At 51.6% G+C, this 15,739-nt stretch overlaps 4 protein-coding genes across 4 annotated transcripts; 1 reads left to right on the forward strand and 3 right to left on the reverse strand.

Moving 5' to 3' along the window:
- Window positions 1-72: 72 nt before the first annotated feature.
- On the reverse strand, window positions 73-1,988 carry BDZ83DRAFT_620580 (C6 zinc finger protein). Its single transcript, XM_060508203.1, has 2 exons — window positions 1,749-1,988; window positions 73-1,646 (listed from the first exon to the last, which is right to left on the reverse strand). The coding sequence occupies exons 1-2, from the start codon at window positions 1,889-1,891 to the stop codon at window positions 164-166; spliced, it is 1,626 nt and encodes a 541-aa protein (XP_060365200.1). The 5' UTR covers window positions 1,892-1,988; the 3' UTR covers window positions 73-163.
- Window positions 1,989-2,729: 741 nt separating this feature from the next.
- Window positions 2,730-4,631, reverse strand: BDZ83DRAFT_792234 (major facilitator superfamily transporter; the record flags this gene model as incomplete). The annotated part of the gene is made up of 8 exons (XM_060515751.1): window positions 2,730-3,008; window positions 3,072-3,329; window positions 3,397-3,939; window positions 4,002-4,056; window positions 4,113-4,155; window positions 4,217-4,289; window positions 4,346-4,375; window positions 4,437-4,631. The coding sequence occupies 8 exons, from the start codon at window positions 4,629-4,631 to the stop codon at window positions 2,730-2,732; spliced, it is 1,476 nt and encodes a 491-aa protein (XP_060365201.1).
- A 4,483-nt stretch (window positions 4,632-9,114) lies between these two features.
- Window positions 9,115-11,835, reverse strand: BDZ83DRAFT_751948 (heterokaryon incompatibility protein-domain-containing protein; the record flags this gene model as incomplete). The annotated part of the gene is made up of 3 exons (XM_060514124.1): window positions 9,115-9,163; window positions 9,506-11,174; window positions 11,235-11,835. 3 exons carry the CDS (start codon window positions 11,833-11,835, stop codon window positions 9,115-9,117), a joined length of 2,319 nt encoding a protein of 772 aa, XP_060365202.1.
- A 2,672-nt stretch (window positions 11,836-14,507) lies between these two features.
- Window positions 14,508-15,593, forward strand: BDZ83DRAFT_740926 (uncharacterized protein; the record flags this gene model as incomplete). The annotated part of the gene is made up of 2 exons (XM_060513076.1): window positions 14,508-14,857; window positions 14,951-15,593. The coding sequence occupies 2 exons, from the start codon at window positions 14,508-14,510 to the stop codon at window positions 15,591-15,593; spliced, it is 993 nt and encodes a 330-aa protein (XP_060365203.1).
- Window positions 15,594-15,739: the final 146 nt, after the last annotated feature.

Here is a 15,739-nt window from a genome sequence, read left to right on the forward strand (position 1 = left end):
AATACCTTTGACATGTCCTGTCAAAATACACAGTAGGCTCACTCTCTTCTGGTTAGCAACGTAGAGCTGTCAGGTAATTCAGTCACGACTTCTTTGAAGAATATCGACTGCCTTCATTTGTATTTAGAGTTGAGTGCCTAGCAATAACCGACAGTACATACAATCACTCCAAACCCACTGGTATCCTTTGCTCCTCCACGATCCGCCACTGGCCGTGTGCTAGCTCATACTTCCTCCTAAATACCTCATCCTTGTATAGAACAACCTCTTTATTGACCAGAACCGCACCAAAATGATCGTCGACGCTCCAGTCGTTTTCTGCGCGGAGGTCCTGACTCGTCTTTGAAATCGCGGCGAACAATCTTGTATCCCAAATGCCATCCCGGCGGGGAAAGTCTCTGAGCAAACGATGCGCCTCTTTTCTAACGTCTGCATCGACACAATATATGCTCGCAGAAAGAATGGCCCAGCTCGGGCTGGTATCCATAGTAAAAACCTCCCTGGACTGGTCCATACTTGATTGCCCCTCGAGAACAGTCTTACTCATAGCGAGTATTTCACGAAATTCCTTCGTGGACTCGACGAGTACTTCTGTGTTTGTGTATTGAGAACTCTTTACAGAAATGACGAGTGACTTGTATAAAAGCTGAAGGCTCAACGTTTGTAGGCGTGCTCGCTCATTGTGCGCTGTGTCTGATGGAGATTTTGTCGTTGATAGCGCCTCGAACCGGACGTGCCACCGATCGAGGATGCCCATGTATCTCTTCACCTGATGTTTAGGGATCTGGGTCAAGTTTGTAGGAGTCCTCAAGTCTTCAAAGTGCAATGCTGAATGCATCTGTGTTTGATATATGATGAAGTGTTGGATAACCTCCCACCACCGATGAGCCTCTGAAAGCGTTGCAAAGCTCTTTGGCAGCTCGTCGACTGCATAGCGACTTCTTCTTCCGCGGCAGCACCAAGGCACCCAGGTCCCAGTCTCGGTCGGGTGATATCCATTCATGGTCCATGATGACAAGGTGAAGCGCTGAAATCCCGAGATAACCTCATCAATCAGCTTTGGAGGGCATTCTCCACTCACACCCTGTTTCATCACTTGATCAAGCATACTACATCCATGATTTATATGGGTGAGCGCAGCTAGATGATTGCCCTGTATGGCTTCGAACGTGACGAAGAGAATGCAGGAGAGGAGAGCACGGGGGATGCTTCTCTTTGATGCTGCGCTGGATCGAATGATGCGGATGGCTCTTCCATAATGTTGCAAAGCATCCTTCATGAATGGACCCGCGCCACCGGTGCGTTGTAGGCGACTATCGCTGCCCAAAGTGGCTGCGCCAATGGCAAACGCTGCGTGTTTGATGGCCGGCTCTTCACGGGCAATTTGTGGAATGAGCTGCGTGATGAGATCCGACGGAAACAGAGTAAACTGCTTGCTGAATGTCGTCCAATACTCGAATTGATCTTTCTCGAGTTGTGCAGTGAACATGTACGTCTCGTAGTTGGGTCGAATGAGCAGTGGGCGATATTCCTGCAGTCTACATTCGTTTCCCGTGGACTTTGGCGCGTATCCTTCGCAAGTTCGCTTTGATTTGCCGCAATTCAGACAGGATGGCTTCCCCTCGTCGCACCGGATGCGTCGTTTTCTAATAACTACGTTAGCTCGCTGCATCAGAAGGATCGGTGAACATTGATCGGAACGCATATCTCAAAGGGGCTTGTTGTTTTTCATGTTGCTCGTAACTCACTTGCATGTGATACAGCCTGTCCGAGACTTCGGAGCTTGTCTCCGGTTTACCTTTGGCCGGTTACTGAGGGCAAAGCTGAGGATCTGGGGCGCCGAGACCGGAGCCACCGACGTGGTTGGCTTTTGAAGGGCTCTATCTGCCATGGAAAGTCGAGCTTCTGCTTTTCTGGTACAATTGTGCAGTCGATACTGGCGTTGCCGATGGCTTCACACTCTACGGCCCTGGAAGATTCAATGCAGAATTCAAAGCGGCGTTAAAGAGGAGCGCGGTAGGGCTGACATTTAAAGGTTGCCGCCACAATAGAGATACCTCCTGTCAAAATAAGCTAAGCAATTAATGGCGACCCCAACCGCCTCGCTTGTCCACCCACGTCCGTCGATCCCAGCGTAGGCAGCATAATTCGGCCTTATCCGATGTTCCTTCAACGGCATCAAAATTTGACCCTTGACATTGGCTGCCCTATTAGAGACGCGAACGCGAACTGATTGGAGCCATGTCGCGTCAGCTTACCACATCATCTCAGTATCATCTCCCAACGAGGAGCGAGGATTGGCAGCTAAACGCATTTTGCACTGAAAGAAATTCGAGCTATGGCAGCTTTATTGAGATAGCGCGTAGAAACATGCGGAACATCTTACCCATACTTGAACCGGTGCCAATCATATCTGCCCATGGCATTGAAGGGCTCAAGTGAACTCACCCATGCAAACACAATCAACGACCACACCAATCCTCATCAAATGAACTGCAATGGCACGAATTCGATATCAGAGGGAAGGCACGATGAGAAGATCAAGCTGAAGTTCGATTGATGTCGAGGTCAGAGATAAAACACGAATGTCATTACTCGAGTACGGTACTGCAGCATGTGTATGTCATCAGCTCCAAACACAGACGTAGCCGTAGTGATACTTCTAAATGAGTGTGTATGAGTGTGAATAAAAGCAGTCGCCTGCAAGAAAATCGCCTCAAAGTTTCCATTCAGTAGACATAAAAGACGGCGGTCTCATCAGGGGAAGCCCTGAGCTTCTCGTTGCGCTTCTTCAAGATGATCTTCCCAAGCCAAGCCAGCAAAGCAGTCGCAATGCTGAACGCGGCGCTGCTTGACATGGCGATGACATAGCGAGGCTCATCGCTGCTGGGCCAGAGGTATGGGGTCCAAATAAAGCTGACGTTCATGATCATGGTCACCATAGAGATGGCTACTGCTTTTTTCTCTTTTGTCTGACCGCAGACACTGCCGCACCAACCTAGGATCAACTGTTTCCGGAGTTAGCTGCGATGGAAAGTTTTGTAAGGAAGTTGAAGAGAGAATAATCGTACCGAGTTGACTCCGTACGTACCGATGGTGAAGATCACCATGGAGACGTATCGACCGGCCAAATTCATGGTGGCAGCGGCTGAAATGAAACCGACAACCGCGACGGCCTTGGAGGCGGTAATATGCCATGTGCGCTCATTGAACTTGCCAGACGACCAGGATACGGCAATGGTCACCGCGCCAGCAATGAGGTAGGGAGGACAGGTGAGTACGAGCGTGACAGTTGTATTGAAGCCGAGTGTCTTAACAACGCTTGGGAACTGTGAAAGGATGTGTTGTTAGTCGTCTCCCCCCTCACATGTCGATTCGAGGTCACAAAAGCCTTACAAAGTTCTTGAAACCATTGGCAGCCAGATGCATATGGGCCATCGCGCAGAAGATCCACACCATGGGGTCCTTGGCAGCTTGACGCAGGCCGTTCCAGGTGCTGGTCTCGCCCTTGTTGGCGACAGTGTCGAGTTCCATACGGTTGTAGGCGAGGTCGCGCTCTTCCTGTGTCAACCACTTGGTGGTCTGTGGGAAGTCGGGAAGCAGAAAGAAGCCGATGACTGCAATGACGAACGTAACGGCACCTTGGAGAATGAACAACCACTTCCAGCCTGCAATGCCCGCAAGGTCATCCATGCCGTGGAAGATCCCGGCTGCAATCAGACCAGCGAAAGCAGTGGCGAGAATATTTCCGGTATAGAGGATAGCAATGCGAGTGGCAACCTCTTTTCGGGTGTAGAAGATACTCAGCAAGTAGACAGCACCGGGATAGTATGGAGCTTCGGTGACTCCAAGAAAGAATCGAGTGAGGAGAAGTCCGGTAAAGTCCTTAGAAACCGCAGTGAGAGCGCTAACAACAGCCCAGAGCATCATCATAATTCCCTGGAGTCAAGCAACAGAGTCAGTATCTCCCTCCGTTCAGAGTCGAGGCTGTGAAGAGGTACCATGTAGCGGCTAGGCCGGGTTCGAGTAAGAAACATGTTCGAGGGGATCTGTCCACTAGTCGGATGGTGTCAGTTAAGTAAAACACAAGTTAACATCAACGAACATCTTACAGAATGTAACCGACGAAGAGAATCGAAACACAGGTCTGGTACTCTGTCGGATAGAGGCGTTAGTGACATCCTTAGGGACCACTAACAAATATTGTCAGACGTACGAGAACCAGTCAAATTTAGGTCTTCCTCGAGATCGTTGAGACGAGCCAAAGCAATGGCGTTGCGATCAAGGTACTGTTGTAAAAGTTGTTAGTGTCCGTTGGCGTAGGGGTACTAAAATGTGGACTTGCATTCAGCCAGTACATGGACCATAACATCGGCTTAAGGAAGGCATCAGTCAGTCTATGGTTACTCTGAGGAGGTTTCGGGAGTTTCAGGTACCATGATCCATCTGTCTAACTTCCTCACAAGGGCGATTTCCTTGGGGTCAGTCTTCTCCTGAGCACCAGAGTAGTCGATCCTGCCCGTGTTCCTTGGAATGGGCTTCTCTGGGTTCTCGTCCTCAAAGATCTGGGGCTCCATATCCTTGACTCTGTCGGCTTCATTATTAGCCGCGGTGTTGGTTTTGGAGGCCATGGTTCTGGCTTTTCCTTTGGCAGAGACTTCACGGAAGTCCAGACGAGCAACAAGGGAGGTGAGAAGGAAGATTAAGAGACTGATGTGAGCAATACTAAGCTAGTTGCACCCTGTCGAGCGAGGGTCATTTTCCATTTCCCCACGGGGTATGGAGCTCTTATGTATTCGCACAAGGCGGGGATGCCCAGACCTAACCCTCGTGAAATGACCTCCAGCCTCCGTCCACGTTGTGCTCCATGTCGTGCCCGCGATCGACTAGGGACATGGGCTCGGCGAGTCTTGGGTTGCTTACACCCACACATTTTCATCACGAAATCTCACTTATTTTGTTTCTGCCAAGTCACGTCCGACATGTTCCGAACACCAACGACCGCCCCCTAGTCATTTCCAAGAATGAGAAGACTTTGCCCAGGCGGGCGGCCAGCGATCCTGGAAGCGCGCAGAACTTGAGCAGTTGGTGTACCTCGCCTAGCTGGCTGCTATTATAAGCGTTAACAGGAGTCACGACGAATCACTTTGTGCTACAGAAGAAGGTTACCAGGAAATACCAAGCTTGGGGAATGTGACATTGCCTTCCTTCTACCCTTGGCTGCCCATGTGTCTTGGCAAGTAGTAGCGTGCCTCTTCTCAGTTGCCTCGTGTTGTTTTGTTTGCAAAGTGGTGACATAGACTGCCGGGCGAGGGATGAAAATCCCCGGAGGCATGGCTTTGAGGATGAATGTGGTGGGCCTGATTCTTGGCTCTGCGGCTTGATGACTCGTCCCGAGTTGATGACATTATGTTGCTCATATAGTGATACGGGCTAGAAGGGCGTCATAGGTAAGACGCCCATACCAGTGCCTCACCTCGACCGCCACATCCACTTAAGAGCGCCCGCACCCATTCGAGTCGGGGTGGGCTGTGCATGTGTCTCCGTCCGGGGAAGTGGGAGGTCGGTTTGTGACCTGGGGAAAAGCGGACACAATCAGTATCGCGCTAATCCAGCTTTCCCCGCGTTCCTCTTTACTGGACTGCTTCACTGCGGGTTGAGCATGGTGGCGTGAGTTCTTTGGGGGAGAGAAAAGGTTCCTGGGTCGAACGACGCAGCTCAAGGTTGGTTGTGGAAGGAGGTGGGCCACCCTGACGATGGTTCCCTGCGTTCTAGAATCCATACCTCCACCAACAAGCGCTGCCGAGAGCGAAATGCGCTCAGGGCCAGGGAGATGGCGCAGCGCCAAGTAAGGCCAACAAGTGCCAACCTTGTTTCAAGCCTAGTTGACGGAGCAGACGAGGTGTAATTCACTAATCATTGACTAGCCCAGGGCAGTTTCCGGGTGTTTATCTACGGTGGTGTGCTCGTGCACGCACGCGTTCTTGTATCTATGTTTGCGTTGATTTCCTCACAATGATAGGTCGTGTCAGACGTAGTTCAAGCCCTCATTCTTGGCGAAAGCAGGTATGTAGGTCGGCTGGTCATGATTTGGCTCGGCACTTGCGCGAGTGGAAAGCTTCGTCCTGGCGCAGCGCACTAGAACACCTTGATTCAGGCTAGAAGGTTGATTTAGTCGGTTCTTTGGTGGCCAGGGCGAACCATTTTGAACGAAGCCTTCCCTGCAGCGCTTCTGCGGCGTCTAGTGCGTTACGCTACGCTGGATACACAACAACTATCAGAATCAGAGCGGGCGTAGAAGCTTGCTAAGAAGCTCAAATCACGTAGTACATGAAAAATCCAAGGCCATATGCGTCTGGAATCAGAGTGACGGGGTAACACATCTATCCAGTGACGTTCGGGTGGAGGATGTTCAGCTTATGTGTGCAACACGTTGGAGTGACTGTTCCGCTGTACCAGTCGAGCAATGCCAAGAATTCTTGTCCGCCGTCTTCAGTGATACACCAATGAACCAACTCTCGGTCGCATCCATGCAGGATCGAGTTGCAAGCATAGCAACGTCCAATGCGGATGCAGAAGCGCGGGATCGCAGGTGACCATCCACGAAAAGTAGTCTGACCTGTCAACCCTTGCAGTGCGTCGAGCAACGAAGGAGGCCCTCGTCGCATTTGTGCGGTCTCAGCTCCATCGGGGTGGGGGCTTCGTAGTGAAATGCTGGAGACAAGATGAACGCTGTGGGGAAGATAGTCTCATTTGGACCTTCAAAGGGACAGTACCGGTGGCGCGTCCCCGGGATTGCCCAACACGAGATTGACACTTGACAAGCGACGCGGTGATGATTCCCCAGATCTCGAGCCCCATAAAGACCCTTACCAGACCCTCTGCTACTTACACAGTTGAAGTCGAGATAGACTGGAATAGTTGTTCGGCTTGTTCTGGCCGTCCGTCCATTCGGGATATCCAGGCGCATTTTCCCAGGGCTGCCAGCCCAGGCCTGATTTGGTGCTTGACCGGCGCGGCGTAGGAATGATTTGTCGGTGACTGCGTATGAGGCATATTCTCCCCCGGTGCCGTGCTGGTGCACCCAAGCCCAACCCAAGAACGATGAAATGGATCATCTATCGACAAGATTGTCTTGGCTGAAAAGTGAAAAGGCCATAAAATATGTGTAGCCAAGAGTACCCAGCGTCAGAAGGCGTAGCTGGGCATGCAGACGCTTGCTCTCGGTGTCTTGGCAAGAGGGGTGCAATCGACATCCTGCTATTCGTAATTACATGTAGTTGCACACCACAAAACCAAAGTCTCACGAGGGCAGATCAGAGTCAGTCAAGAATAGAGGGCCAAAGTAATCTACCAAATGAAGGTAGAAGCAGAGGGAAAAGGTTGAGGTTAATTATATCTCCAGATCTCCCACCCGCGGGCCAACCGAATGGAGAGACACGGTCAAAGCCTGCATGGCCATAAACATGACTTCATGCAGGATGGACCGGATCATTGCCGTCCTCCCAAGCGAGATACCCTTGGCTCTAGGAAAAGAAGAGGTCACGACTTCTCCGTTCAATCCCAGACGACATATACATCTTTGATATGCAGAACGTCAGGCTTGCCTGCAATTTGTGAAGGTAACCGCTTGCTAAGCTCTATCCATAGGTTGAGATCAGGGAATGAGTTGTCATGATTCCGCCCCCTCGCCTCCCCCGACTTTACCCCATTCCCACTCTTCCCCCTCTTTGTCCCCCTATAGTTGGCGCCAAATGGGGCCGCCAAGGAGATCCTATCCACAAGCGTCGGAAGAAATTAAGAATTGTTGACGCCGGAGTGAACGCCGTTGGTTGCTGCGGCTGGAATACCGGTCCAAGAAACGGCTTGGCTGCAGCGCGCCACCATAGTCCGCCGAATTTCTGTTGTATGTCAGCTAATACCATGAATCTGAATTGTTGAAGCTCCTCTCTGATATCCCCACGGGGGAAGTCGCACGGATTCTGGATCCTGGGGTGAACTGGAGAGAAACCGCTCGGGGGGGCATCGTTCAAGCGGGGGCGGGCGCGTTCGATGCGATATTTTGTGCCGACATCTAAACTGAACAGTTCGGACATCAAAAGTGCGAAGATTCGTTTGATCACTTTTCGGCCGTTCTGTTCTCGTTTGCTTTGTCCCAGGTGCACTCACTCTCAACCACGTGCTCCGTTGGATAACAACCCAGTGAGTCGGAATACCCTCTTGTCAGAGTCATCCTAGGACATCGCTGCTGGTCCTCCACGGTATATGCGCAATGTGTATGGTTAATGCACTGGATGTGGTGTATGGGCAGGCTATGAAATTCCACGAGGCGAGACAAGTTCAGACTTATTATGCTGCAGCCTTACATGCCCTCGAACAATGATGATTCGTACTGTTCAGAATCAGCAATGGGTGCTTGACCGACGTGCGAAGAGGGCATCTTGACCGAACATTCATCCAAGACCCCTAATGCAAAAATGAATACCGAAGCTTTGGGATTGGGCCGGTAAAGGTAAGATACCTGTATTCAGAGTATGAAGAGGGATTGTGTCGTTTCCTTTCCCTTCCCGAAATTTGACAGAAGCGTCCCCACGTTCGGACAGGCAGTTTGCGACCTCCTCAGGACACTCGACCGGGCTGGTGGCACTTTCTTGTTCAATGGTTCAAGAGAACTGTCCTGTTGGTAACAACGTCTCCGCGTCTGATAGCCTAAATACTTGATCAAATTCACGCGATTGCCAATGTATTGTAGTTCACTTGTGGGCTACCTTAGGCTGAGAGGTTACGATAGCAAAGGTATCTGTTTGGTTTCGCAAGCCCGCCAAGTCAATTAGCATCGGCCAAGAGTCTGCTAGCAAGGGCCTCGAACCTTGTGAGCGCCTCCAGTTTGGTCTGTTCCGAGTTCTTCCGTTTCAGAAGCTTATCATGAGATCCCTTGCCCCTGAGCTTGCGTATTGATGATCCAAGAGTCTTTAACCGCGCTCTAAGCGAACTCGAAGAAGAAGGCAGATCTACTATCTCAAATAGCAGAAACGGCTCCCGGCCTGCCTATGACTTCAGATTGAGAGCATTGTCCCGCAAGGAAGGAACGCCTTTGTCACTGAGAAGCCGGTATCAGTATGACAGGCGCAAGTCCATGCGACCATCACTTTGAGCAACCGTGCTGTTGAGTATCAATCTTGGTATTCGGGTGTTCTGGTCCAACTTTCAGGGCATTTCATCATGTTCACGATGCGGCGGAACCTAACCCATCCGATACAAGGCCGGTGAACGAGTGAGTGTATCATCACATGTTCAAGCAAAAGTTCATGAAAAGCTCTTCGTACAACATATGAAAGCCTAAGCTAATGACCAGCTATCAATACTCTGATCTGATTTCTTTTGACGAAAGAGAAAAGTGTCCGGTCAGACCAACTTCACCACGCAGTCTCTGCCATTTTGGACTACGTAATCCTCTGTCCCATCGTCATCGCAGGCCAATATCAATATCCCAATTCTTTCATACGTTCCGTCGCCTGAGCTCAATGGCGAATGGTCGTCCTTGATCTTGCCTTTTTTGCTTGAATCGCTGACGGCGAAAGTGTCTTCGTCTTTATCCACCTTTCGAAGAACGAGAGAAAATACTTTGGTCGGCATTTTCTTATAGCCTGTGCCGTTCTTGTTCCGAAGTTCGGGCTCTCTGCACAGGTGTAAGAGATAAATGGTGCTGCCAAGCGGCACACGATCTTTGCCCGGCGCCCAAAAGTTGTAGTCAGGAGCTATTTCAAACAACGTGCTGCCGTGTAGAGCGAAATAGGTCTGTACAGGAGCGTCCGCTTTGCTCTCCCCATCACACTCTAGGCGTGCTGTGATCATTGGGCCGAATAACACTATGTGGCCTGAGATGACCTCCATCGTTGGATCTGCTCCCGCAGACTCCGTTGAAGCTTCAATGACCACGGTCCTTTGCATTTTCGGGTCGGCTTCTTCCATAAACTTGTGTGCCAAGATCGTACGTAGGTTGGAATAGTTTATCCTTGATGTCACAGATGCCCATGACCACGTCGGAGCCGTCCAAGCGTCCGGTCGAGGAAGAACGCTTTGGGTAGCCTGCCAGGCGAGATCGTCGAGCAAGCTGTCTTCCCAGATCCCGGCTAGGTACTTGTCTTTCCTGTACCTCGACATATTCTTTACCACGCCTGCAATGGCCGGAAGGATGTCACTCTGATAAGTGAGCCTCGTCCTTTTGTAGTTCTCCACTGTACTGCGCCAATCCGGATACAGCTCTTTGGCCTCGATCGCAGATGACAAGTTTCGTACGTGAGCACCCTTGGTATGCGCCCATCTTGGTTCGGTGTCGTATATTGTGGTCTCTCCCATACACTCGCAGGCGCAGACCTCATTACACTCCCAAGCCATCTCTACATCACCAAGGTGTAGGATTCGGGGAGACAGGAGACGCTCCTGGAACACCCAACCACGGTTCAGCAAAGGGAAGTCGCCGAGGCTGTAGTTTGGTTCACCAGATGCGTCGGATGAGAAGAAGTGCGGAACGGTCCGCCGCACGTTTGCGTGCCATGTCTTCCCCTTGCCATCACGATGCTCTACCCTTTTTGCTTTGTATTTACTTTCGCTGTGGGTGAAGTAGCTCTGGTGAGGGTTCGAAGATTTTGTTCCTGAAATGGTGACATAAGCGCCTTGAAAGACCGATGCCATATGAGCTGCCTCTGCTCTCCAATCGTCCTTGTCGTCCTGAATGATACAGAGCGAGTCAATCCAGATGTAGCGGATTCCCAGCTTGCGAGTCAGTCTGATAGCATCGCGATACCCTTCAGGCAAAGATGACCAAGTGATCCGGTGCATGTAGGAACGATATCGATCCTTGGTCAAGCGGATATCTATGGTGCCTCCCCAGCAGTAGCTCAAGCAGACATATCTGTCGCAAGTACCTTGGGTCTCGTGAAGTCGAATGTCACTATCAGTTGTCTCTTGTGAACCCCCGGGGTGACCATCGAAAGCTCCTAGGTCCAGAACGCGGGTCGGCATTCGACTGCCGTTATCTGCTGCCCTACATAACGAGTGCTCTGAAATGCAGTGCCTGAGACGAGCTTGGAACCATTGAAAAGCTGCCTCGGAAGATGTGTCTCCGGATATGTGGTAAGCGACGCCGACGGAGTCCCACGATGCGGGGTCCTCTATTGCGTCGGCATCAGAAAGGCTCTGTAGATACATCCTACTCTGGAAACTTGACTTACCTTTAGTACCAAAGAAGTTAAGTTCGGCAACAACTTCGTCTTGTATATCCGTCGAGGGGACAAAGATATTGCTCAGGTCTAGATGGCCACTCCTGACAACGATGACACCGTACGCCCCTGCCATCGTCGCTGATCTCTTATTCGTTCGGATAAACTGGCGTCCAGCACATCCTGAGTTCCAGTTCTCCATCACAGAGACTTTTGAGCTGGTGGCAATGTGCCTTGGTAGACATGCTCGCACGCCAGCGTTGATGATGTTGCAAGACGGGCACCCAGCTATGGCCCCCTTCTCGATATCCGTGATTGGAGAGAAGAACCCTTTGTCCATACCTCCACAGGTCATGCAATTCCCGGTCTGGGGGTGACGGTGTATTTCAGCCTTTCGCATCCCTACCTTGGCGAGGAACGTGTCACATTTCTTCGTCAAGTTTAAGGCGACAGAGCTAGCTCGGATGAATGGGTTATTTGATTTGCTGTCGAAGAAATCATCGTCTGAATCCGAGTCACTGTCCGAGTCGGCCTGTTCCTGATATTGTAGCCAGTCGTTCTCCTCGCGGCTGACGTACTTATCGTCAGTGTCGACTTGTAGTGTTAATCCCATATTCAATCGATTTTGTTTTCAGGTGAGTGAAGAGATCGTACGGGTCTGACGTGCTGAAGATAGTATGAGAAATAGTGGGATCAATGTATATGACCGACGCGAAGCATCAGATAAGGGCAACCGAGAGCGAGAAGCTTTCTATTCAAGTCCCCCGAGTTTGCACTTCGTGGGACGTAACTTTGTGGGACACAGCGCCAAGACATCAGGCGCGCGCTTCACCCCTAGAACGGTGGTGGCTAAGCGCAAAATGTAAAAGCTGAGATGGCGATCGCTGATAATGTCGGTCGCTTCATGGGCCTCAAGTTCAGCTGGAAGGGCTTCGGCGAATCAGCAAAAGCCACCTTTCGCAGACGACTAGCGAGTCACGACACTAGCACGCAGTCAAGGGTTAATTTGACCTGGTTCTTACGTACCACATCCTTTCTGATGCAGAATCTCAAGGAATCCAATGCCGGCAGGACGATCTGATTTGACAGTACAATTGATGAAGACCAGCCAGCGAAGGATCAAGCGCTTCGTCCGAGGCGCGTTCAGTGCGAAGCAATCAGCATTGTGATTTCCCTACATCTAACTAAGGTAGGATCATGTTTGCCATCAAGTTTTCGAGCAACAGAAACATAAGACTGAGCTGTCATGGGTGGATTTTGCCTGTAGTCAAGAAGGGCATCAAGATGCTCTAACTGTATTTGCATATCAACAATGATTCTTTGTCGTTGTTGCTGCAAATGTGGTCTATAGCTTCAACCTCGACAGTGCGAAAGGCAAACAAGGGTCAGCCACATTGGGCGCATGCTCCGCTCATGAGCAAAATAAGATAACCCGGGATGACAAAGTAGGCATATAGATAAACGGCAAATCCTACTGAGTCTGGTCAAACGCTTGAGGCTAGACGCACTCCGCCATGTCACTCTCATGGACTGGCGAGCAACCACGTGCGGGCGATGGAATTCGAGTGAGCAAGTCGGGGCTTTACTGACATGGACTCCGGGCCTCTTGCCCGTCGCCGACCGTTGGACAAAGGTCCCAGACCGATCATCCGCGTTTCTTTTCGGGGCCAATCCCCACTCTGCGCTCCACACGCATCCATGTGCGGGCTGGTTGGGCCTTGGGGCCTGCGACGGCCTTGATCTGACTGCTGGGGTGCTTGAGAAGGGCTTGATGTGTGTTGCAACTTGCGACTCCAGTTGTGAAAGTGCGATAGTCTCGGAATTGCCCGCGGCAGAAAGGAAACCAGAATCGCAATGTCGCGTCTGATCGTCTCGTCGCCCATTGGATATGGTCCCGAGAGTTCGATCCGGTAGTCTCAAGTTGCGACTTGGAATGCAGCGACATGGTCCTTCAACCAGGTTCAGACATGCCAGTGATACCCGGACAACACGTGCTGTCCATTATATCATGCTCACTCGGCACTATAACAGGCACTATTTTAATATGCAAAATTCTCAGGTATGGTTACAGCATTGGTCGATGGACGAGTCAGGGTCACCACCTCGGTTTACCTATCCGGCTAGCAGCGCGACCTTGTGCTTCCTCTGTCGGTCCACGCGATAGGCTTGGACCAGGGGTTCGTTTCGAGGAGATGGAGAATTCGTCCCAAAGGAGACCCCTCGTCGGGAGCGAGTCATCTTCCCACGCAATGAGACAGCATATCTGTAGAGATATCCGCGTCGGATGGCGAGCTGGAGAAGAAACCATCAACAGAGCCTCCCCACACGGGGCTGATATTCCCTGCGTCTGCACTACATCTGCAGCTTCCGGTGGCGGGGGGATGCACGGAATTGCGAGACGGGGAGACGGCTGGGTACGCATCAAAAACGTGGTGTCCCCTCGTCTGAGCTTAAGGAAATCTCAAGAGACCGAAGAAGCTCGGCCCCTTACGCTTTGGTTTCTTGTGAAATCGCCATGTACGGATGACGTCGCGGCGCAAGTGACTGTCGTGATGGTATTCCAACTCCCGGCCGCTGTCGATGCCGAAGCTGTCGCGGTGATATGCTACTCCTTCATCTGCTTCTTCTCTAATGTTCTGCTGGGATGGCTTCTGTGGACGCACAATGACCGGACAAGTTGTAGGTTGCCGACCCTCTTCTCTCTCCAGTGAACTCGTTTCCTCGATTGTCGGGCGGTCAGGGGCAAATCATCTTACACGTTCTTTTAGATATTGCCTGCATCTCCTACGCTACTCTTATCATCACGACGACGAGTATTTGTCAACAGTTTTACGACTACGCCTACTGGCAAGACATTCTGACGGAACAATTCTACTATGCGAGACAAAACGCCGATAATGCGGAGGTGCAATACCACAAGGGATCCCAGGGCATCAAGCTCATCCTCAGCTACGTTCGTATGTGCATCCTCTTTTTGTCGGGGCACTTCTTAAGACAGCTCAAGAGCGACCTGTCGGCCTTGGTGACTGGAGCCGCTCACTGGACTGACCGGAACAACAGGCATCTTTGGATTCACCATTGCATCAACATTTGTCTTTTTCTTGTAGGCCCGATATCAAAGAAACCCCTCAACAAGAATTATTCCGTTTCTAACATTAAGAAAGTGCCTTATCCCTGGCCGCTAGTGTCTACGGATGGTTCGCGACAACGCCGAGGACAACACACACCATTTCCATTGTCGGAAGAGTCTTGCCCATCATCCTCACCAGTATCACCGTCGGCCTGATGCACTCTCCGCCGGCCCAGCAGTCGTTCTTGGTGTACATGTTTGTTGCCAATACACAATTCGTCCTAAGCCTTTTTGGAAGCGCTGTACTGCTGCTCATGATCCTGTTGAAATACGTCCACTCGCGACGGAACCTCACGAGTTGGAACGTGCTCTACGGGAACCCGGATATGAACTCTTCGCTACCAAGCAGCAATAACGGCGGTAGCAGCGTCAAGGCACGGTCCGTCTGGCTGGGCAGTGGCTCAAGCCGCGGTGGGCGAAGTCGAGCGTACAGCGGTGCTGGCACCAATAATACATATGACAGATGGTTGGTGATCCGACTGTCGATCGCCTTCGCGGTGCTCTGGTCAGTCACACCACATCCGGCCGGACGGCTGCGCACACGAATGTTCTAAGCTCACGCTAGGACAAATGCTAACCGTTGGACATGTATATGCAGTGTGTTTGAGTACACAAACGTGATACCGCGCATCGCCGCGGCAAGCCACACCATCGACACCGCCGACAACTTGGAGCCCGACCTCAGCGTGAGACGAGCACGTTCCAGTATCAGGGGATACGTTGCCGGCGTGACACCAAGCCTAGTCGCCTTTCTCGTCTTCGGGACGACCAAGACTTTTCAATGCAAAATTCACGACACCTTTATGCCAAAGGGATTCTCGAGGCGGAATAGGCAGAAACGGAACCTGTCCCTCTCTTTGAGAGACTCGGCCGCCGCGTCCCCGCCCCATCCACCAGCTCGGCGCCCGCAGCAAGTAGACGAGTTCTCCCTCACCGACATGAGCCCGAAGTTTCTTCAGAGCGACACCTACAACCCCCGGTTTCCGTCTGATGGCAGCGTTAGTCCGAGGCTACCGTACGGAAACCATGCAAGCCCTGGATCGAGTCTCGGCACGTCGAGGGGTGTGCTCCCGCCTAGGGCTCACATCAACCATGCTGGACAGTTTCTGAGCCAGGGAGTCGGTGCGCCCTATCCGCGGGCACCCAGCGCTAGTTCCAGTCCGAGTCTACAGTCAAAGTTTTCAGTGTACGGGCGCCCCGAAGCACGGGTCATGGCTCCTCCTCGGACACCATACGAGTAGGGGCTGGTTGCAGAGTTGGAGGGGCGGAGGGCGGTCAATCATCTTGAAGCTTTGTGGGCAGTGCGACGGAGTCACAGGCGTTGGGATAGGGACAACATCACACAGATACCAGGCAAAGCTTTGGCGGCTGAACTTCAGTAGCAAAG

Source organism: Colletotrichum acutatum (genome assembly GCF_030867785.1).
Source record: "Colletotrichum acutatum strain CBS 112980 chromosome Unknown BDZ83scaffold_44, whole genome shotgun sequence".
NCBI classification, from domain to species: Eukaryota; Fungi; Ascomycota; class Sordariomycetes; order Glomerellales; family Glomerellaceae; genus Colletotrichum; species Colletotrichum acutatum.

What these genes read in the sequence shown, in the direction of transcription:
- BDZ83DRAFT_620580 (XM_060508203.1), bottom strand. Translation starts at nt 1,891, where the DNA reads ATGGCAGATAGAGCCCTTCAAAAGCCAACCACGTCGGTGGCTCCGGTC. An exon ending in ACAGGCTGTATCACATGCAA is followed by an intron (nt 1,647 to 1,748) that starts GTGAGTTACGAG and finishes CGTAGTTATTAG; the next exon opens with AAAACGACGCATCCGGTGCG.